Source organism: Vidua chalybeata, chromosome 5 (assembly GCF_026979565.1).
Source record: "Vidua chalybeata isolate OUT-0048 chromosome 5, bVidCha1 merged haplotype, whole genome shotgun sequence".
In the NCBI taxonomy this organism is placed as follows: Eukaryota; Metazoa; Chordata; class Aves; order Passeriformes; family Viduidae; genus Vidua; species Vidua chalybeata.
Genome location: NC_071534.1, coordinates 2,863,097 through 2,887,017, shown reverse-complemented (window position 1 = coordinate 2,887,017; position 23,921 = coordinate 2,863,097). Strand labels below are relative to the sequence as shown.

The 23,921-nt window shown below is 39.7% G+C and overlaps 1 protein-coding gene across 2 annotated transcripts; it reads left to right on the top strand.

The window, feature by feature from the left end:
- The first annotated feature begins 936 nt into the window (after nt 1–936).
- Nucleotides 937–21,266, top strand: LOC128787991 (solute carrier organic anion transporter family member 1C1-like). 2 transcript variants are annotated; one of them, XM_053942655.1, is made up of 16 exons: nt 937–988; nt 1,692–1,722; nt 3,140–3,280; nt 4,477–4,618; nt 4,715–4,847; nt 5,713–5,840; nt 6,046–6,192; nt 8,399–8,497; nt 9,892–10,128; nt 11,262–11,426; nt 12,779–12,974; nt 15,781–15,946; nt 16,708–16,889; nt 18,240–18,304; nt 19,490–19,607; nt 20,348–21,266. In XM_053942655.1, the coding sequence occupies exons 3-16, from the start codon at nt 3,170–3,172 to the stop codon at nt 20,568–20,570; spliced, it is 2,112 nt and encodes a 703-aa protein (XP_053798630.1). In that variant the 5' UTR covers nt 937–988; nt 1,692–1,722; nt 3,140–3,169; the 3' UTR covers nt 20,571–21,266. The 2 variants fall into 2 exon arrangements, with proteins under 2 accessions (XP_053798630.1, XP_053798629.1); XM_053942654.1 differs by lacking the exon at nt 1,692–1,722 and adding an exon at nt 1,587–1,608 and having other exon boundaries at nt 960–988.
- The last annotated feature ends 2,655 nt before the right edge of the window (nt 21,267–23,921 follow it).

The following is a 23,921-nucleotide window of genomic DNA, read 5'->3' as shown; positions in this document are numbered from 1 at the left end:
TAGAAATTAGCTGTGTTTTGATTTGCTCACTGAGAGCAAATATTGAGAGCATATAGTCCTGCTGGTAAAACATAAAAATTGAAACTTTAAATTAAGAAATTTTAAGTCAATAAAGATATAATGATCACAGCAAAATGTGTAAAATTCTATCGAGCAAAATCCAATAACAAGTGCAAATATGGCAGATAAAATGATTGTCTGCAGTTAGCCTGCAAGCTTCAGGGGGCAATGAGAGCTTGCATATTTATGGACTTAGCAAGCTTATAATTTCTTTTAGCTTTCATAACGTTTATTTAGTTCTGACTAAATGTAACGATTCCATATGGTTAACTGAGTTCATTTAGTCCTTAGCAAATCCCTTAATGTGTTTTTATAGAAAAGAAGATAAGGCTCTCCACGCAAACCTCTGCATTGGGGTTGTGACACAGAGGGCTCATACCCAAAACTGGCCGATGCCCATGCCCTTCCAGGAGCTCAGCCATCCCTTGGTGGCTCTGTGAGCCTCCTCCAAGGCACCAAGGAGTGAAAGCCAGGAGGCTCCAGGTGCTTGGAAAAGCTGAGCCTGCCCTCCCAGCGCTCTTGTGCCTGAGCCGAACCACTCCGTGGTTGTTGGGTGGATGGCTGGGAGTTCAGCTCCAATGTTTAGACATCAGGGGGAAAAAAAAGAGAGGGGAAAAAAAAAAAAAAAAAAAAGAAGAAAGAGTGAAGAAAACAAGCTGTTCCACCCGGGAGAGGCTGGCAGCGGCGGCAGGTAGGCTGCCAAAGCAGTGACAGCACCAGACCTGCCTTCTTCTGCACGGCTCCTGTGCCGCTGACTGTGGGAAAGTTTTGCAATCACCGTAAGAAGGAAATCCGAGGTTTAAAAGCCATGCGGTGAGGTGCTCCGCTTCTGGGAGCAGGCAGCGCTTTGGCCGTGACGCTGCGCTGGCCCCGAGCCCGGAGCCCTGGGGCACGGGAGAGAAACAGCCTGACAGCGCTCTGACACCAAGTAAGTGCTCTCTCTGTCCCTCCCTTCCATTTGCTCCTTACTCCGCTTCTTTGCTCTGCTGTGAGCTGCCAGTGCAGCCTTTCTGCACACCTCGTTGTCACTAAACTTGAAAAACTTTACGTAAAGTGCAACGGTACAATTCTGCCAATTCAATTTTTAATTTTTTTTTTTTTTAAGGATAAGTGCTGCTGCGTATTTTATCCCTCCGTAGAAAAAACTATCCATTACCCCTAATTCATAAATTAAATCTTTTATCAGTTTTGTTGCTTCATTTAATTTTAAATACCACTGGTGTCAATGATTCACTGCTTTGCCAAAGTTCAGATTCTCATAGAGAGGTTATGGAAAATGTAATTGCTTGATTAGGTGTAAGAGAAGTGTTTCTACAATTTAACATTTTCTATGAGTTTCAGGTAGATTATTAGCCTGGCACCGTAAATAAAATTTTATATTTAAAATTTGATATATTGAAAAGAAAACCATGTCACTGATTTAGATACTATTTATTTACCAGAGTCAGATGGTCCACAAAGTTAATCATCAGCAAAATACAAATCAATAAAGAAGTATTTGCTTTAGCATTTGCTTTGTCTTTCAGCTCCTTTCCTATAAAGACTGGGGTAAGTCTGACTTCACCATACTTTAATTATCTATAGCTTACTTTTAAAACTTTTTTTTTTTTTTTTTTTTTTTTTTAATTTAGAAGCTGCTGAAGATGGTCTAAGGAAGATTAGGTACCTTTAGAAATTTCATCTGTGGCTTTGTCTGAAATATACATGTTTGCTTTTCACAGTCCCCTCCTACTGGAGTAGGATTTGGAACTAAAATTTGCAAAAATCAAGTTAGAGCCCTTATGAGGCTTTATATCTATTAGTGCCTGTTTTGAGTGGTTAGGAGTAATTTCTGGGGGATTGTTGGGTTTCTAAATGTGTTTTCCTTTCTGGCATGGGTGGACATTTCCCAGGTAGCTCTGGGCATCTCGCCTGGGAGAGGTGAACTCCTCAGAGGAACCCGATGATGTCTGTGGGGTATCCTGGGACCCTGCCACATCCCCACAAGCCAGGTGTCAAAAATCTCCCACAACACCTCGGTGGGCTCCACTCATGGGTCATTTGGCCTCAGGGGCCTGCAGGAGGGAAACCTGGAAAGTTCCCAATGTTTAAGATTCCAGTGTCTTGGGGGGAAAATGTTTCTTTTTTTCTTGAAAAAAAGGCCAATTTCTCGATATATATTTCTCTATATTCCTTTAATATATGTGCAAATGTATATATAGGAGCTAACTGGTTGATTTTGGTACTATTGCACCAGTTTTCCAACAAACTTGGAATTTTTTTTTCACATATTATTATTCCAGATGTCCCAGTGTTAGCTGCTTTCCCCTGATCAGCTTAATCTACACCAGCCAACACAGCTGAGTCCTTGAATCAGAGCCAATTTTTAAACTTAAAACTTTATCAGTCTTATTAAAATATCTACATTTATCATCTGTCCTGTAGGAGCTTGGGAATGCTTGTGGGCTTACAGATAGTCATTATTTGTTTCTTTTAATCAGTGCTCTCTTTCCCCTTAATACATCTTTACCTACCATTCTGCTCACCCTATTTTCTACCCTGTCATCATTTGTGGTCTGATTCCACAAAGATTTATCCAGTAAATAATGTCACTCATCCAAATGCTGACAGAATGGTAGTGTTCACTAAGAAAATCCTCAGAAATATAATAGCAGAAACCTACTTGATCACACCAAAGGTCCATTTATTCTGGAACAGGGATCAAAAATGAATATCTCAGAAAGGATTGGCTCGAGTGTGGTGAAGGTGTTTTTCTGACAAACTGTCCCAGCCTCCAGCTGCCTGGGGACTTTCCTTTTCCACAGAGACGTCTAAAAATCTTCAGTGAGTTATCTGTAACTTTTCCATCTGTCCAAGAAAGTCCTGGAGCTTTTTAGAAAGCAGATGTCACAAATCAGGTGCACCAGTCCTTAATTAGTTGCAGTAGTTACTTTGAGCACTCTTTAATGCCCTTCCTGAGAAAAGATGTCAATGTGCAGATATCTCAAGTAGTGTCTCGCCACTGAGTATGTCTGAAAAACATTGGAATTTGCAATTCTTATGCCAATAATAGTTAAACATGGCAATATTTTTCAAACAGGAAACATTTCAGACCTGGAGAAGGAAAACCATGGACAGACCAATGACTGCTGGCCAGCTTAAAGAGAAATCACTGTTCCAGGACAGTGATGGCACTGCAGCTCCTGCCAAGACCGTGTGCCATAATTGTTCAAAGCTAAAGGTATGGAGGAGCCCTCACCACATATTTTCTCTGGAAGGCTGAATTGCCATTTGAAGCCCTCTCAAAATTCAGTTGGTTACGTATGGTACTGTATGTGGTGGGGAAAATGATCTGGGCTGCATCCATAGGGGGATGGGAGGGATTTGGGCAGCAGGGGAGGGAGGGGATTCTGCCCCTCTGCCCTGCTCTGCTGAAACTCCACCTGCAGAGCTGCCTCCAGCCCTGGGGTCCCAGCACAGGAAGGACATGGAGCTGCTGAGCCAGCCCAGAGGAGGGACACAGAGGGATGGAGCAGCTCTGCTGTGAGGAAAGGCTGGAGAATTGGGACTGGAGAAGGCTCATACCCAAGGGGTGGCCATGGGGTGACCTCCTTGTGGCCTTCAAATACCTGAAGCAGCCAGCAAGAAAGGTGAAGAGAGAATATTGACAAGGACCTGGAGTGGCAGGACAAGGGGGAATGGCTTCAAACTCACAGAGAGTAGGTTTAGTTGGGATATTAGGAAGAAATTCTTCCCTGTGAGGGTGGTGATGCCCTGGCACAGGCTGCCCACAGAATCTGTGGTTGCCCCATCCCTGGAAATGTCCAAGGCCAGCTTGGATGGGGCTCTGAGCACCCTGGTCTAGTGAAAGGTGTCTCTGCCCATGGCAAGGGTGGGACAAGATTATCTTTATGGTCCCTTCCAACCCAAACCATTCTTATTCTGTGGTTGTGATTCCAAGCACAGAGAAGTTAAATGTGCTCAGAAGTTAAAAAATGAGGTCATATTTTGCTAACAATTCATTTAGAGGTGTGCTTTAGTCACAGTGGCAGTTGCAGATATATATTTTTATTCACGTTTTTTAGAACAGGAGAAGGAGAGGTAATAAGATATAAGTACCAGATATGAGTATGTGAAATAAGTACCAGAAATAAGCAACATTGTGCTGCAAGTTTTTCCTGAGGAAGGAAACAGCTGCACCAATATATACTAGACAGTTAGAAGGTGCACACCATCAGTGTCAATTTTCCTTCTCTTTGAAGTAGCAGAGGTTTTGAGGCCACTCTGAAAAAGAAAATAAAATTTGTTTTAATGATAACAATAGGAAGATTCTCCTCACAGAGAATTAGAAAGCAAAGCATATGATTTTGTTGTTCAGGCATCCAGCCATAAAGCAAAAAATGCTACTTTGCAAACTCAATTATTTTCTCTCTTCAGATATTTCTTGGAGCTCTAGCTTTTTCCTTTTTTGCCAAAGGATTTTCTGGAAGCTACATGAAGAGCATGTCCAGTCAGATTGAAAGGAGATTTGAAATCTCATCATCGATTGTTGGCATTATTGATGGCAGCTTTGAGATAGGTATATGTACTTCAGAAGTGGATAAGTGCTTCTCAGTAACTTTCACTCCCAAAAGAAACCTATTTTTTGTGCTTGCTCTCTCTCCTGTTGATGCAGGTAACTTAATGGTGATGGTGTTGGTGAGCTACCTTGGACCAAGAGTTCACAGGCCAAAAATAATTGCTGTTGGGTGTCTCATCATGGCTGTAGGAGCTTTTTTGTCAGTGATGCCTCAGTTCCTAATGGGACGGTAAATATGGAGACTTTTCATGTTATGCACTAATGGAACCTGATCATACAAAGTGTTTTTTAGAGCATGCATCTGAGTTAAAAGCCTGGCAGTAGTAGTTTCTTCCAGCTATTCCAACAGGAAAATGGGTGGATTTTTAAATCTTGGCTCTCTGATTTCCTCTCTGAAAGCTTACCTCTTGCTGCAGGAGAGAAACCTCAGATTTCTACAGAACTTATAACTAGAGGATAAAGTGGGTTGAATTTTTCACCTGGGATGGATATATATAAAAATAGATACACATATATATATATTTTTTTTAATTATGTTCCCTTTTTTTATGTTTAAGAGAACTGTAATTAGGTCTTGATGGAACAGGTTTATTTCTCCATGGTGGCTCCTCATGATAAGCACTTCAAAATGCTGAAGATTTTAATCTAAAGTTGGGAAAAATTAAATATCTAAATACCCCGTTCACATTTAAGCTATAACACATAATTGTCAGACACGGGTCATACCTTTCCAATCCTTTGGCATGCCTGCATCTGCCACAAAGGTAAGAAAGAGGTGCCATTATGGAAAAAAATCAGCCCTGCTGTATGTAGACAGATGTGGATGAACTCTGCCTCTGTCCTGCAGTCTAAAGAATGATCCCTGGAAGCAGATTTTAGCTCAGGAAAATATTGGGGTTGGAATCACCAGAGCACTTGAAAATGGTATGAAGATGATACCCATTTTTTTTAAAGCAAAGCACTGGGAATGGGCCTCCCCTCCACTCTGTGTGTGCGAGGCAGGAATGAACACATGTGAACACAGGGCTCAGACACGCTTCCTGCAAAGCAAAGTCCTTCACGTGTCAGCTGTATTTCACACAGTTGTTTTCCAGTTACAATTATGAAAGGATAACTGTTAGCGTGGACAACTCCTCCACGAGTGTGTCAGCTTGCTCCCCAGGGGCTGAGGGCCCTCCAGCCACAGATGCTACAGAAACACTCGGCACAGTGGTAAATGCTGGTAAGATAAAACTCTGATGCTGGATTCTCTTCTGCTTGTGACACCCTTTTTTTTTAGTGGAAAGCAGTAAAACCCCTGCTAGGAACCATGCTATACATAAACCCACCCTATAATGATTGTTAATCCCCATATTTAATGTTATTTTACTGCTGCTGTAAATTGACAGAATTATGTTCACAGAAGTACAAATGTTTATGGCTTGCAGGATGTGAGAAAACAACAAATTCCTATCTGTGGCTTTTTGTGTTGGTGGGGAACCTTCTACGTGGAATCGGGGAAGCACCAATTATGCCTCTGGGAGTTTCATATATTGATGATTTTTCTAAAGAAGAAAACTCAGCATTTTACATAGGTAATGTACAAACGAGCCATTTTTATGCTAGACATTCTGTTCTTTATCATTTCAATAGTCAAGCAAATACTCAACAAAAAAATATATCTGGGTAACTTTGAGCTGTACAGAGACAAAAAAAAAAAAAAAAAAACCAACAAAAAACCCAGGCAGTGCCAAAGAGGTCTCATATTTATTTTCTAGGGATAACTCCAGGATGGTCTTTTTGCTTTCCCAGAGGAGCTTCTGTGATGAAAAGAAGCATAATCAAATACTCGTTTTCCCAAAGTGCAAAGTGATATCTGTCTTATCTGGCATATCAACCTCAGTACCACATCTTCAGAGAACCAAATTCTTCCTAATCACTATTTCAGAGCTAAGGGAATGTGAGGATCTGTAATGAAGTCACAATTAATTACAGCAATAGGAATGTGTTTCAGGAGCTCTTACCCAACTTTTTGTATTTCACACGCAGCACACTTCCTGTTGAAAGCTTTTTAAAGTCACTCTTTGCTGAAGGAAAAGCAACACCTTGCCAGGGTGTTGTAACAAATCCTTTCTAATTGGGGTTTTGATCTTGTTTTGACGGCACATAACCTATTGCCCAAGACAGAGAGACTTACACCCAAGCTAATTAATTTGTTGGCAAACTGATTTGGTAGCATGGGGTGTTTGTGTGGCCTGAAGTCGTTTTGGTGAAACTGAGAGGGTCAGAAAGACAGTAAGACACAGTTTCAGGAAGAGCTCAGCACGTAATGCTACAGGGTAAGGCCATGGCCAATGTCTTCCTTTGGGAATGAGGAAATCTGCAGGTTGAAGAAAATGGAAGTATTGTGGAGTTAGCTGTCAAAAACAAGCATTCCACCCAGCAGTTATCCAAACTACTTGTAATCGCCTCTGAGATTCTGATTAAAGGCATTTTAAAAAGTTTAGCTGAATTTTTTTCTTGTCTGAATTTAATCTGGGAGAGACTGAGATAGGCTGGGGACTACTGGGCAAGCGGGATCAAAAAGATAAAGTAAACATGGATTCAACCAAAATGGGAATTCATTTACACCAGAGAAATAAAGTATTTAGTTTACAGTTTATTAAAATATTTCATTTTTACATTCAGAATACCAGTTTTCAGTCACTTATTCCATTTTGGTGGCCTGAACCACTTTGCAAAAAAAGTGAAAGTTGAAACAGTCTTTTCCACAGAACAGAAGTTTCTTCTTTGGCTAACTTTAATTCTTTTCTATATCTTATTTTTCATCATCTGGCTGAATTAATTTATAATCAGTGTTCTTGTAAAATACAAACAACAACAAAAAAATTGTCCTATAATAACAAAAGTCAGTCAAGCCTTGCAAATGAATTTTGAGTATTAATCTCATTGTTTTACCCTGAACAAGAAATCTCAGCTTTGTCTCTCCTTTTTCCCTTGTCCTTTAATGTTTTGTTGAGTAAGAACATAAGTTATTTTGAGGCAGAGACAGCATTTTCTTAATAGAATGAACTAAAATAATTTTGGTAGAGTTGTGGTGACAGCAATAATACTAGAGTTGCCATGGGAAGGAACAGAAAAATTCGTGTATTTGTTAAGATTTAATAGTTTATTACAGAAGTTCTGGGTGATAACTGAGCAATCACTACATTCAGAAGAGAGTTTGCAAAACCAACTCTCAGGAGGAAAATCCCTGCGGTAGTAGAACACAATAGGATTTACAGAGCACAGTGCTGGATGTGGGCAAGAACTTACAGCAAATTGGTAAAGAATTCCTTCTTTTCTAATGGAATGAGTCTTTCTGCAAATTCAAGGTGTCAGCTCTGCACTAGAATTCAGGAACCCAAATTACTGAGTTGTAGTTTGGTCCCGTTAGCTGCTCACAACTAAATTTCAACAGAACAACACAAAGTGGCGAGGGAAGGTGAGAACCTATGCTTGAATTACTTAGAAGATATTTTATTTTATTTTTTTGTTGATTACTAGTAGTGGTAACCAGAATCAAATTGTGCTTTATTTGCACATCAGGTCAGCAAAACGCAGTGTGGGTTTCTGGGTTTGTGGCAGCCTTCACAACTTATTCATTTGCTCCTCGGGGCATCCCAGCATCTGGTTAGGGCAGCTTGCACCTCAGGACATTCCCTAACAGCCTGCTCCTTCCTCTCTCATTTCCTTGCCCTCAGAGAGGAAGGCTTGCCTTGTCCATGCAGTTTTTTTTGCTCAGTCTCCCTTCTCCTGCAGGCCTGGTGAGATCCTCGGGCATGTTTGGGCCAACGCTGGGCTTCCTGCTGGGCTCCTTCTGTGCCAGCCTCTGGGTCGACGTCGGCGTCGTGGACATCGGTGAGGCACCAGCGGCCACCACCGTGGGGTGGCACATCCAGCCAGAAGGTGTCTGGGTGTAGGATCCCCCACACCAAGAAGCACCTTCCCAGCTCGCTGCCCCAAAAGCAGGGGTTCTCTGGAGGGCTTTTCCTGCTCAAAAATGTTTTAAAAACAGGTGTTGTAGCGTATAGTAAATCAGGTAACTCAGACGGGGAAGAAATGATGATGTCTGGTTCTAGATCAGAAGGCTGAAGGATAGCTTTATTAAAATTACACTATATTACATTAATATACTATTTAAAGAGAGATTATCTTATTTTACATATATACTTTTTACTTACTTATCTATTGATTAACTAACAAACTTGTGACTGCCTGCTGAGCGTCTGAGACACAGCTGGATCTGATGGGTCATTGAAACCAAACAACCTTTACTAAAATTTAATCAAGCAATTGCTTCAGGTAAACAATCTCCATACTAAATTCTACATGGGGAAAACAAAGGAGCAGAGATAAAGATTGTTTTCTCTTCTGCTCTCTGTGCTTCTCCTGAGAGACAGAATTGTGTCTCTCTGTCCAGAGAATGTGAATGCCACAGTAGCATGGTTGGAATAGCCCTTGAAAAACCCTCACTGGTTTTTTTTTTATGCTTGCACACACACTTGTTACACCCTTGCTGTGCAGCTGGGAACAAATGATTGGTTGAATAAAAGGTCATTCCCATGTTGAGGGAACAGGGAAAGGCTCATGGACAGTTTCCATACTTAGTAAAAAAGTATGTTCTCTTAAAAAGCATGTAGCAAAGATTCATCTCAAAATTCATGTCGTTGTTGAAATCACTTAAAAGTCTCTAATCCCAGGGAAAAAAATGAGGAAATTTGGGGAAAAACTGTAGAGTTTTGGGGATGGAGAAGGAGGGAAATTGAGAAAGGGAAGGGTTTTTTTTTTTTTTTTTGTGGTAACGGGTCCTTTTGCTCATTCCCCCACAGAGTATTGGAGGATTGTGGCGAGGAAATGCCACCATGGGCCTAAATGGACACATTTATTTTTGACTGCATGGGACTGATTCCCTTCAGGGATGTGTCATTCACAACTTACCCAGAGAAGCTGTGGCTGCCCCATCCCTGGAAGTGTCCAAGGCCAGGCTGGATGGGGCTCTGGGCAACCTGGGGGAGTGGAAGGTGTCTCTGCCCAAGGCAGGGGGTTGGAACGAGATGATTTTAAAGATTCCTTCCAACATAAAATATTCTATGATTCTATAATTTGAAAGAAGCTGCATTTGAATTCTTCAAAGGGGACATAGATCACCTCTGTTCTGGCTTTTTAATCATATATATGAGGATATACAGTAATGTATAATAATTGCTCTGCATAATATTTACCCTATTTTCCTGTCTTTCTGGATTTTATAGATGCCATCAGCATAAATCCTAAGGACACTCGTTGGGTTGGTGCCTGGTGGCTTGGATTGCTTATCTGTGGAGCAGTCAACTTCATTGCTTCCTTGCCTTTCTGGTTTTTGCCCTATTCCTTACCAAAAGAAGGAGACAATGAAAACTTGAAGATTGGTCACTTGTCTGTTCAAGGAGATCCGTGTAAAATAGACCCCCCAGCTCAGCCACAGTTAAAGTTCTCAGAGGCAGTAAAAGGTGAAATATTATTGCCCAAATGTTTGCATATGGATTCTGTCTCATGGATGCATCGTGAGCCGAGCATGGGCTCACACAACCTTCAGCAAAGTGCACGTTTCTGCAGTGCAAACTATGGACAAAAATCTCTTTAATTTGTGCTATTATAATTACATGCTAAGGGCAAGTTTCAGTTCTCTCCTGATGTCAGACAGCTGGAAAAAACTTGGGCTCTTTCTCTGAGCACCAGAGATCCTCAGATCGTAGTTGTGAGGTGATGTATTACAGCTACAACCCCATGGTTATGAAGAGAGAGTGGGGAAAACATCCCATCCCTTGTTAATGCCCAGTGCATAGTGGGCAGGCTTGGCAAGGAAACTGAGGCAAATGTTTGGGGAGGAAACATGGAGCTCATTATGACTACCTTAGATGTTGGGGGGACTCCACTGGATTTGTAGCTCCTGTGTGTGAGCTCAGGGATGCTGAATTCATCTCATATAGGAAACACCAGATCCAACCAGCCATTGCTTTTATTTTTATATTTTTATTATTAGACGCAAGGTTTTGTTTGTATATATGTGCACACCTACAGCAGATGTGTTTTGAACTCTCACCTTTTAGGCAGCTGTGCCAAGAGCCAGACTAGAGTCTAAATGCAGGTGTTTATGTTCACTTTATTTTAATGGATTTTAATATTCTGATCAAGGGTCCCAGAAATAATTCCAGCCTTTTTTTGGGGCCAGGTGCTTCTGTTCTCTAAACATCACCCTCTTGTGGGGTTCTTGTGTGGTTGGTGATGGCTCCTGCTTTAGGAACCACATTTTTACTCTTGGTGGAGGGTCTTGATGCTCTGTGCAGGCATTGAGAAGGTGAGTTGTGAGCCTGAGGAGCCCTGTGCCACACACAAGATAATCCAGGATCCCTGATTCCCAGCTCAGCCCCCGCTGTGCTGTTTGGCCCTGCTCCCCCTGTCAGGCACGTGCTGGCATTGAGAACTCTCACCTGAGCAATCACGTGTTGTGATAAGCACGGAATTATAACCTGCACCAACGCAGCCAGCAATTAAATCAAAGTTAATTTCACTGTCTAAAGGATGCCAAAACAACTCTTCTCTGTGTTTAGCAGGGTGTACAGCATTTACCTCTCCGTTGCAGATTTCTTGCCAGCGCTCAGGAAGCTGTTTGGAAATCCAGTTTTTGTGGTGTTCATCTTCCTCACTATTCTGCAGTACAATTCCCTTGTTGGGATAATAACCTATGAGACAAAGTTTATGGAGCAGCAATTCAATGTATCAGTGGCAAAAGCCATCTTTCTAATTGGTAGGTACCTGACTTTTCAAATTCCAGTGTCAAAAAGGAAGCTTTTATTTGTTATTTTGCCTTCTGTTTTAGAAGGAGCTTATGTGAACTTTTTTTTTTAGTTAAAAAGAAAGCATGTAGAGGTTTCCTAATTTTCTTACTGTACTTTGCAAATGTTAATTTTAGTGTTAATTTTCCTAGTGCTCCTAATTCAGTGAGTTAGAGGATTATTAAAACTGGGTGGAAGTTTTTTTCATAGTGAGATTTGGGCTGTGTCTGTTTTCATGAGTAAAAACCACACATCAGACATCAGCTGCAATTAAGTAAAAACTAATAGGAAAGAAATTTTAAAATGTTTAATGAAATGTGTGATTTTTTTTTCCTTTTGGAGTAACATATTGGTATAAATCTTCTTTCCTTTTGATTATAAATCCAATTTTTATAAGCAATAAGAAACCAAAATATAAAAGTTTGAATAACTTCATTAATTTCAAAGCTGTTTTTCTATTTACCATTTCCCTCAGAAATAAATACTTTGTAGTGTTCTACAAAAAAAGAATACTGAAATTATATTAATCTTACAGTGATTGATATGGTCTCATAATCTGGAAGGAAAGTCAGGCTGTGTGAGGGCATTACAGAACTGATATTGCATTACTTTGAGCTGAAGACACAATGCCTTAGCTACAAATGTGGGAAGAACTTTCTTTTTCCTATCTTTTTTTTTTTTTTTTTCTTGAATGCTGAAAAAATGTTACAGAAATGACCAAGAAAACCAACCAACAGTAAAAACCAGAGAAAGGCAAGCCCCTGCCAATAACACCTTGTCAAACCTCTCTGTTCAGCAAGTACAAGTAAGGGCTGGTGTTTGTGAAATACTGAGCAGATTAAATCTAAATGCAAATCATCTCATTATTCACTCTCGGATCAAAATGCAATCCAGTGCAGAACCAGATGCAACTTCCTTTTATGTTCCATTCTGAGACTTTTTTTGTAGCTTTCATAAAGTTTTATGTTTTATTTTATATGAAGTGAGTATGAGCTAAGACATCATAATTTACTCCAGTTTCTAACAGGCACCTGTACAGGTTTTGTCATATCTACATACAAACAACAATATAGTAAAAATGAATATTTAGGAATTGAGCTTTCTGAAGTCATAATAAGATTTGAAAAAGAAAACGGGGATGTGAAATTACTAGAAGGTTTTACTAGATAAATGTAGAATTACTAGATAAATCTTAAAACCCCAAAGAACCAGCCCAAAAATATGAGGTATCTGATATTTTGAAAACACTAGAACCAGAAATTTATCCTAAAAGAGCCAATGCAAGTGAGAGCAGTTGACACTTGTTCTTGCCCTCTATTTGCAGGTGTGATACTTCTACCTGTCACAATCCTGGGCATGTTTCTAGGAGGCTTCCTGATCAAGAAATTCAAGCTTCACGTAGCTGAAATGGCCAAGTTTGCGTGCATCACCTTTGTAGTGGCATATTTGCTGAACCTCCTGTACTTCACGTGCGGCTGCGAGGTGCTGCAGGTGGCCGGTCTGACAGCGCCCTACTCTGGGTTTGTACCCCCTCCCTTTGGGGTGCTTTGAGTCATTTGTCACAGCTGCTTCTCTGGGGGTGATGCACAGAAAAAAATCCTAGGGGTTGGGACAGAACTGTCAGCCTGATATCATACCTAAAGCTGGGATGGCGAAAATATTCCAATTTTGTTTTCCAAATTTGGTTAAAATTTATTTTAATTTTCTGGACATTTCTTTTCCCTAGCTTCTCTTTTTCCTAAATTTTCTGTTTCTGACAATATACCTATATATTCCGGCAAACTGCTAAAAAAAGATGACATTTATTACAGGCAAATTAAATTTCTTTATTCGCTTTCAAAGCTTTGATTTAAGGTATTGTGGACTCTTGTATAATTGACTAATAGGATTAAGTAGTAGTTGTTTACTGTTTACATTATGTATTTTTTTATAGATTTTATAAACTTTGAAGTATATATTATATATATAATAAATATCAATATATAATACATATATTATATATATATATAATATATATATAATCTTTAAGTATATAATTTTTGAGTATATAATCCCTTGCTGGGGATGAGAAAAACGTTCCAGTTTTATTGTCGGAATTTATTTAAACTAGACATTTCTTTTTCCTAAATTCTCTATTTCTTTTCCCTAAATTCTCTGTTTCTGCCAATATACCTATATATTCCGGCAAACTGCTAAAAAAAAGATGACATTTATTACAGGCAAATTAAATTTCTTTATTCGCTTTCAAAGCTTTGATTTAAGGTATTGTGGACTCTTGTATAATTGACTAATAGGATTAAGTAGAAGTTGTTTACTGTTTACATTATGTATTTTTTTATAGATTTTATAAACTTTGAAGTATATAATATATTATATATATAATAAATATAAATATATATTATAGATAAATATAATATATATATAATTTTTAAGTATATAATTTTTGAGTGCATAATCCCTTGCTGGGGATGAGAAAAACGTTCCAGTTTTATTGTCTGAACTTATTTAAACTAGACATTTCTTTTTCCTAAATTCTCTATTTCTTTTCCCTAAATTCTCTGTTTCTGCCAATATACCTATATATTCCAGCAAACTGCTAAAAAAAGGTGACATTTATTACAGGCAAATTAATTTTCTTTATTCGCTTTCAAAGCTTTGATTTAAGGTATTGTGGGAAATGTAGGACTCTTGTATAATTGACTAATAGGATTAAGTAGAAGTTGTTTACTGTTTACATTATATATATTTTTATAGATTTTATAAACTTTGAAGTATATAATATACTATATATAATAAATAATAATATGTAATATAAAAATATATAATATATAATATATATAACATATATATTATATATATTTATATAACACATATATATTATATATATAATTATATATATAATTTTTAAGTATTGCCAGCCCCTGTGGTGCCTGGAGTTGCCTCTGAGCCATTTCTCACCTGGAAGGTGAAAGTGGTGCTGGACTTTGTGCTGCAGAGCCTCCCCCTCCCCTCCCAGGACCATGGGAGAGCCTTTTCCAGGCTCTAGCAGCCTGCCACAATTGCCTACTGTAGAAATTTAGCCCTCTCTGGTCCAAATTTCAAGGGGTTTTAAAGGATTCAACTGAACCCAGCGGGACTTGCTGCATTTTTAGTTCAGACAGAAACTCAGCCCTGTGTTTTTTGAAACCGAGCCTATGCTCAGGGAAGTATCTGAGTTATCTTGGTGAACCTGATGTCCAGTTCAGCTTTGAGCTTAGTTTTTGCCATGGAAATATTTCAGAGGTTTGTGCAGTGGAGATAACCCTACATCTGATAGGGTTGAGTGAATTAAAATTAAGTATTTTAATTCTTAATTAAATACTTATTTAATTAAGTATTAATTAAATACTTAATTATTTAAGTATTTAAATACTTAAATATTTCAGTGAATATTTAAATATTCAGAGTGAATTAAAAATAAGTATAAACAGCAAGAGAGCATATATTGAAAGAGCATTTACAGTTTCTCCAAGAGAACTGAGCCTGGAGGATTTTGGCACATGCCAGGGTTGTTTCTCATTAAGTGACCCATTTAGTCTTTTACCTATTTAACAATTTCTATTTTGAAGACAAGCAACAGCCTAATGAGGGCTAAATCCCTCAGTTATCTTCCCTTCTAAGAGACTTAGGGGAAATGTAGCCCACATAATATGTGCTTTTGGCTGAGGGAAGGAAGAAGGAGGAAGTAAAGGCAAGTTTTGAACATTTTTACCTTACATTTGACCTCACAGCAAGGATGATTTGTAGCTAGTGGGTTCCTAACACTTTCTGGAACCTGAGCACTGCTAACATGTGCTCAGAGTGTCCTGATACAGTGACCTGGATCCAGTGAAAAAAAATGTCAAGTGCTGTTTTGGTTTTATGTAGTTTTTTTTTACTTTTACACCTGGATATGGTATGATATCCGTGATATCCACTGCTGAGGAAATGATGTTTTTTACTTGGGCCATGTCTCTGTGATGAGAGATTCTAGGTATGATTTTCTTTTTCTTGGGGCGAGCTTTCAAAATGCAAAATTAATACCGCATATTCCCACCCAGCCTTTTAATTTCCATGCCTTTTCAATGACAATCCATAGAAATGTTAATGCTTGATGAAAAATCCCAAGAGGGCTTTGCTTTAGCTGAAATCCCCTTAGTGTCCATACGACAACTTCACAGCGCAGACATCTGTTCATTTTGATTACTTCACTTTCTCCATGTTTTTCCTGCCTACTCCCTAATATTTTTTTTTTTTACTATAAAGTTCCACTAAATAATTCCTTAATTTCTTCCTGCTGTCCTCCAGAATGAAGCACCTTTCCTCCAGCAAGCACATCTACATGGCCAGCTGCAATGCTGAGTGCAGCTGCAAGGTGGACCAGTGGGACCCTGTCTGTGGGGATAACGGGATCACATACATGACAGCCTGCTTTGCAGGGTGTAAATCATCATCTGGGACAGGAAGGAATATGGCAAGTATCCAGGGGGAGAGATGACTCTGCAACAGGACAAGGAGCAATGGTTTTAAGTTAAAAGAAGGCAGCTTTAGATTAGATATAGGGAAGACACTTTTATCAGCAGCAAAGCAAATAATCCTGCCTGAGCAGGACTGTTAAAAGCACTATGTTTGCAGAAGAGTGTGCAAATGCTTCTGTCTTCTGACAGAAGCAGAATTGTCTTCACTGGCATTTCTTCATTTCAATACTGAAAAAGACAAGCAGCATTACCAGGCTTGTATTTAAACATCCCATCAATATTGTCTGGCTTCACTTCAGGGAAATTGGCCTTCAAAGCCATGTGTCCTGCTAACTTCAAAGCCCACTATCAATCCAAATGCTGTTTAAGCACATAATGACCTACATGCATGATGCATATTTGGTCCATACCTCTATTTTTTCTTGTTGCTGTTGTTGCACATCTTCATGGGATACCTGAGCAGAATGGCTGGATAGCAGTTCACATCTGATTGTGGTAGCTTGGCCCCATTTTAAACACACACAGAGCACCTTCTGTTCTAGCAGTGGCATGGCTGAAACTAGAACTCCAGTTGCTTTGTGTCTCTGGGGCAGCTCAGAGAGGCTGGAGCATATCAGTGACCTGGCCATCAGTCTGCAGAGGTGGTTACAGAAGTGTTTGCAGCATCAGCGACAGCCTGGCTGGTAGGGGGAGTGAAAAATCTGGCTGATGCTGAATTCTGAAGAAATAAATTCTTCTTCTCATCTTCTCCTTTCAGGTGTTTCACAATTGCAGCTGTGTGGAAGGACAAGGGCTCGGGCTTGGCAATTCCTCTGCAGTTTTGGGACAATGCCAAAGAGAAAGCTGTACCAAAGCCTTTCCCTATTTTTTAGCATTACAGACTGCATGTGCATTTATTTTAGCCTTAGGAGGCACTCCTACATACATGATTATGTTTAGGTGAAATACTTTACCTTACCTTGACCATAAAGCTTGGGGAAAGAGAAACAGAAAATGCTATCTACTGTTTCATTCCTGCTGTGAGGAATGGCATGTGGATCAAATTGTGCCCCTGAGGATTTATTTGCCTGTACTCTGAAATCCAGCTCTTTTCAGAGGCAGAGCAAAATATCTGTCCAGAAACTTAATTCTAATTTGATGCTGAGTAGATACTTTTGTGATGAAAGGGGGGGCATTATGCTGATCCTGAATGCTGGGTTTCAATTCCAGTGCTAGGGAGGTTTTTACCAGAGCATTGGACTTGAAATAAGATGCAATGCTAAGCCATAGCCAATGCTGTTCACATTATTCAGAGATAAACAGGTACCTTTGTTAAGCCTTAAGCCACAATATCTTCTGTGTTGGGAGGAGTCTGAAACTCCCATTTTTTTGGCCAGCTGGTAGAAGCAGAATTATAGCAGGAATATTTTTTTTTTTACATTTTCCTTCCTTCACTTGGAAAGCAGCGCCACTATTTTACACTCTGAAGAAAAGACAATGTTTTGTGCATGTCGTGTGGAAGTGTCTTTGTCCTCCTGCTCATGGGTGAATCACAATGGTCAGTGTACATGAAATAAATAACTGGGCTAAGCTGCTGATTTCCAGCAGTATTTCTAAGTGCAGTGCACGCCTGGGTTATGGGCAAAGCTCACCTGGCTGGCCAGTTTTCAGAGCCCTAATTTGTGTGATGAGAAGCCTTTGATGGTGATGCTGAAGAGACAATGTACTGGTGTATAAACTCCAGTGCAGGGGGCAGGCTGGGCACAGCAAGGCTCCCTCCTGTCCCTCTGGTTTTTGCCAATTCTCCAGCTCACCTGATGGACACAGGCTGCTTTCCACTGGTAGGAATGAGGTGTTTTTATAGCCAGGTCACTCACATTCGCTGTCTCTCTGGAAAATGCTGGAGGCAGAGGTGGGTTTCATCAACAAGGACTGCACACCCTTGATCCCTCTGGTCATCACTGCACAGTGCAGCCCTCGTGAAGCCAGGCTTGAGTTTAACTTATGGGCCTGAACTATCTTCTTTTGTTGGGTTCACTTTCATCATCTCCCAGATGTATTCACAACCTGTTTTCCTTTGGCTCAAGATGAGTTGCTGTAGATTCTTCCACTTATTTCCATGGGTGTTGTTCTGTGGAAGGAGAGTCTACATCTGAACTCTAACTTTGGTGGATGTTTTCAGTCAGGGTTCCAGTGGGCTGTGCTGGGTAAGGCACAGAACTCCTGCAGTGGGGCACGTGCAGATGTTCTCAGCATGGCTGTGGGTACATTTCTCTGTTCCTCAACAGGCTGGTTTTGTTTCCTTTCCAGATCTGTTTCGCCAGACCTGAAATCCTTTGCTGTTGGAATAGAAACTTTGGGTGGTAGAGTATTAGGTAAGATTTCATTTCTTTGTGGCTTTCAAGTGGGTAGCCAAAGATGCCAAAGAGGTTGACCAAAGGTAGCCCTTGCAGTGTCCTTGCTGCAGAGAAAAACAAAAGAAATTTTCCAAAATTTCTCTTTGTAAGCAGACTATACATTTCAAAATGTCTGGAGGCGCTTACTACATATTTCCAGGTATTTACATATTATGATTACCTGGTATTTACATATTATTATTATTATATATTTACATATTATGATTAACTCTTCAGATTTTTTCTCTACACTGAAAATAAATGAGGCAAAGGAAGGAAATTTCATTTTACTGTTGAGCTTCTTTTTTTTTTTTAATTGTGGACACAGCTACACCCATTCTCTCTTTTGCTGACCATTATTCACTTAAAGCTCCCATGTACTTTGCCTATTATTTTGTTTCTTGAGTTTATCTGCAATAAACAATAATTTAATTATTCAGACACATAGTCTGCCCTGCCTCAAACGAACCTTGCCTCATGTTCCCTTGTTTGCTGATTTTCTGCCTTGCAGAAAAGCCCAAGTAGTCATTTGGATCTCTTTTCCAATCTCCCTATTTTAGCTGAAGACTGCAGAGAATCAATCTTCTACTTTTATGAGACAGTTAACTTCAGAAAATTGCACACTCTCCCTCACACTAATAATACTAAAACATTATTGTCTGTCTAAAAGAAATTCTTTCAGTACTACATAAATAGTACGCTTATTACCCAGTTTCTGTGGAGCAAGTGCTTAATTTCATCCCTTTGCACTGCACTAATCACCTTTTAATGGCAAGACCTGAATATATACATCAATATACATAAATATTAATATGTCATGGCATGTAATTCCACACCAGGGATTGAAAAAGAAATGCTTGTTATATTATTTCTTTAAACAAAGGAAGTTAAAATTCTAATAAAAATACCATTAAAGGGAATTGCTGACATTTCCCTTGCTGGATATTATTAAACTATAATCGTCCATCTTCTCAACTGCCTTTAAGTACTTGCATAAATATTTTCACCAATCTTGTCATCTCAAAGCTGGAACTGGATGTTTAGTCCCATTCTATGCAGGCATAATTCAAAAACCTGGAGATTCACTTCCTCATTTCTCTACATGCCACTAAGTGGTGAGCTCCCCATGTTTCAGAGATCATGCAACGAGAATTTTCATTGCAGGAGGACTCCCAGCCCCTATTTATTTTGGTGCCTTGATAGACGAGACCTGCTTGAAATGGGGGACAAAAAGCTGTGGGGGATCAGGATCCTGCCGAGTGTACGACACAAAAGAGTTCAGGTAATCCTCATTAGGGTTTGGGAATCTGGGCAGCAAGGACCAAGGTGGACTTCCCTCATGCCAACTGTCTGATTAGGGTCTAACAGCACCCCTGCTCCTTACTGGACCTTAATAGGGAAACAAACCAAATAATTTTTGCTTTTATCCACTCTGACACCTAAAATTGCAGGGCGCTGCCTGAAGTCACGAGAATTAGTTCTTTTGTCTGCCCTGAATAATGAAATAAGTGCACTGAGTAACTCTGTGACACTTTGGCTTTGTGGGGTGCTGAAAAACTCTGGAGTATGTGTAGCTCTGCAGATTCTCCCCCTCATCCCTCATTTATTTATTGTATAAGAAATCTCACAAATTCCCCTTGGAGGGAGGACACAAATGGCTGGGGAACTGTGGCCAGGAGCACTGAGTGTGCCAGTGAGGAGCTGGGGAAGGACAGGGACAGCAGGCAAAAAGGCCCAGCTGGTGCAGCTCCTCTTTTGACAGCCCTAAAATAGAGTCTGCTGAATGGCAGCACACTCCAGACATTTCTGCTGGAACTCTAAGACCTGATTAGAGCCTGTCTGGGGCTAAATATCATAAGGTCATTTGCTTTCTGCCTGTTATTTCTTATTTTCAAATGTGAAGCAATACCTGGCTGAGAATAGATGGTTTTGTCGAGCTGCTCTTTATATCCTACTTGGCTCCATAGTGAATTGGGAAGTTTTATTAATATAAATGTATTCTGTCCCTTTTTTCCCCCCTAGGAATGTCTATCTTGGCCTCATTGCAGGACTACGGGCAGGATGCTGTCTCTTGTACATAGTGCTCTCTGCTTTAATTATGAAACGCTTCAAACCAGATGGCAAAGAGATGACAGACAGTAAAAATGCAGAAAGTTCAACCAGCAAAGAACCAGATACTGCCAACAAAAGAGAAATTCTTCCTGGTTCAAGAACCTCAGAGGAGAGCGAGGAAACTTATATGTAAAAAAACCCTGCAAAACAAAGTCTTTTGTAACTTTGCCTGTGCTCCAGTTTTTCTGAGCACAAAAGGGGTCTAATTACAGACTTCAACGACTAGTTTACATTTTGGGAGTTCAAAATGTACCTTTGAACATTGGCTTTTTATTTGCTTTACACTATTACATCTGAAACAACAATAAGGGGAAAAGGTGATCAAAATTTTGGGGAACTCTCTCATCTTCTTGCTCTCAGTCCCTTTCTAGGCCAACAGTAGGACAAGCCAAAATTTTGCAAGTGTCATGAATTTGGATTTAATGATTGATGATAAAATGATTGAAAAATTAAGAAGAGGAAATCCACAATAAGCTGCTTTGACATCTTCCACTGACTTTATTTCAAGTCCTCTTGCTCTGTATTTAGCCCTACAGCTCTACATGGGCAATCAAGTTTCACTTGGGCTTCTCTGATGGCCTTTCACGAGCAGAGCTCGTTGTTCCAGGCTTGGTCCCATGTGCCATGGCCAGGTGAGACCCCAAGGGCTGTCACTGGGCACCCTCAGAACTCAAACTGCACTGCAGCTCTGGGGTTTGGCTTGCAAGTGCTCGCCAGTCAAAGTGGAAAGCAAATGAAGCGGTGTATTAATTTTTGCAGCACATCTCAGTAATGGGTTTGAGAAAGATTACTCTGAACTGATGCAATAAAGTGATAGGTGTTTCAGTTATTTGATTTTTTTGTTTTTGGGGTGTTTGTGTGGAGGGAAGGGAGGGCACTTTTATCCAAACGACCACTATATTTGTACCACATATATAAAAATTTCCTTCCTTGTTTAAGGAACCTTCAGGAAACCTTGAAATGCAGTACTGAATATTGAAAATTCACAGCTTTCCACTGGCAGCCTTGTCCAGATTAAAGCTTTATTAAAGGAAGCTCACAACAGTTATTAAAAGGGGAAAGAAATCTCTAAAAAGATTATTAGTGTGATTATTTTGTTGACAGCTCTCAGGAAGTACCTTTGCAATAGGATGAAATCTACTTAGTAAGATCACTGTAGATTTTGTCTCCATCACCACAGAGGTTTTGTGGTGATGCTGAAAATTTTGCTTTATTTTTTTCTCCCTGCAGTGCTGTGCAGAAACCTAAAACTAGGGAACAAAGTTTCTTTCCTAATTTTAAACTTCCTTAGGATATGGACTAGAGATAATGGACATAAAGAAAATCTACCACACTTTATCTGAGAAAGTAGCAGATCAGAGGGCTAAAGAGAGGGATTCTCTATATTAAATGATTTTCTGACCTTTCTTCTACCATCTGCCCCAGATGGGATGGGAAAAGGGTTGGCATGATACTCACTGAGAGGAAGTTCCTCACATCCTGGACTTTGGGGATGGGTTTGATTATATTTTATTGCTTAAAGACAATGACCAGCACATGTAGACATTGTTTTTTTTATATTCACAGCTCTGATTATAAACTGCCAGCAGATCTGGGCAAGGTGTGTCTACTGTAAGAGATGAAATGAAAGGCAATCTAGTACAGAAGATATCAGTACTGCATCTAGGGCTGGAAATTATTAAAGAAAAATCTAAGTTCCAGAAAGCTCAGGAACTGTGCACAGAGACAATAATGGTGTGTCATTCCCCTTCTGTAAGCAGTATTTTAACATTGAATAAATGCCCTGGCAGCTCTAGAAACACTCCTGATCCACGCCAGACACAGAGTCAGTCAGGTGACTCATACTAACATCATTTCCCTTTTGCTTCTGTTGTTTGGGTATTTATTTCTGTACACTGTTTTTTGGTTGGTTTTTTTTTTTTTTTTTTTTTTTTTTTTTTTTTTTAACATTATAGGGTGTTTTTTGATGGGAGCATCTTGATTTTCCCAGGGGGTAATGTTTTATCAAAGGTACTTCGATAATTGATGTCAGACTGGAAATGAGATTCTGGTCAGATCTGATGATTCATGCCCAGATATTTACCCCAGATGAAACTTAGCAAAGCGAGGTTTTTCAAACACATAAGAATTAACATCACTCTTCAGAGCAGTCCTGAACTGACAATAGCACCAGCCCTGCCACAGGTAGGAAGTTTAAAATGAGCTCTCACTCAGTATTCTGACAACTCCAAGGCTGTCTCACTTCCCTGTGTTTCCCTGGTTTTTGAGAGCAAATCTAGCACTCTCCTGTGAACAGAAGGTAGAAATTTCTTCAAGAAAACAGCTCGTACTTCAACAGCCAACTGGTACAGAAAAAATTAAATAGGTGGTCAACCAAGTGGCATTTTCCCAAAAGTTTATCTCCTTGTTTCTCACAACAGAGAAGCAGTAAAGACACTCTCCCTTCTAATTCCTCCTGCTCCAAAGGCAAGGCTTCACCAGCCTGAGAGGCTTTGCTTTGATTGCAAAATCACATTACTGACTTTAGGATCAAAACTGGGATCTTTGTCCTGTGTCTGAGCTCCATCACTGGGAAAATCCTCCAGGAAAGAAGAGCAGCCTGTGGCTTTCCAAGTTCATAAGAGAAATTGTTAACCAAGAAAGCCATTTTGGAGGCAAATTTGCAACTCTGCTAAGCCAGGCGTGCTTTCAAATACAGACTGCAAACCATATAGTTTAGGGATCATTATATATAAATCATAGTAAGTCCAGTAAAAGTAATGGACAAATAAAAAAGGCAGTGAGTTTTCATCAGACTGTGGGACATTTAAGGGCAGGAGCCTTGTGTCTACCCAACTCTTCCTTGAGGATATCAGAAAGCTCTTTAATGGCATTTTCAAAGTCCTTCTGTCAGAAAAACTACACAAGACAGAAGACAGCTCAGTTATCTGGCAGTTCTTGGCTTTTAGATGTACAATCGAGCAGACATAATGACCTATGACTACCTGGTTTTGTGATGTTTTCTAGCTGTTTATCAAAAAAATAGAAAAAAAAAAAAAAACCAGCATCCCTAAACCCACGGTTTTCTGTATGCATTAGGATCATGTACCCTACAAAAACCAAATTGTGTCCCCATTGCCAACAAATCCTGTCTATCCTGGCACCAAACTAAATTGGGAATAAAGTACTAGTTGTTGCAAAATAAACAGAAAATACCTCAGGCTGTCAACTTAAATTTAAAGCATTCGAAATGTTTTTGTAACATAGGTAACATTCGATTTAGTCTACCAGTTTTCACTGTGGAGAATGTTATCATTTTGCCTTCCTCGAGTTTGAAATATGGTCAAAGTTTTTTCCAGTTGAAACTCAATATAGATCTAAATAATGTTTTTTTTTTTTTCCAGTGTTACTTTCTATTCAATCAATGTATTCTGAAGTACATAAACATAACTAAGTCACAGTTCAAGTTGAGGATTGTTTTGCAATGGGACTAAGCGCTGGTTTT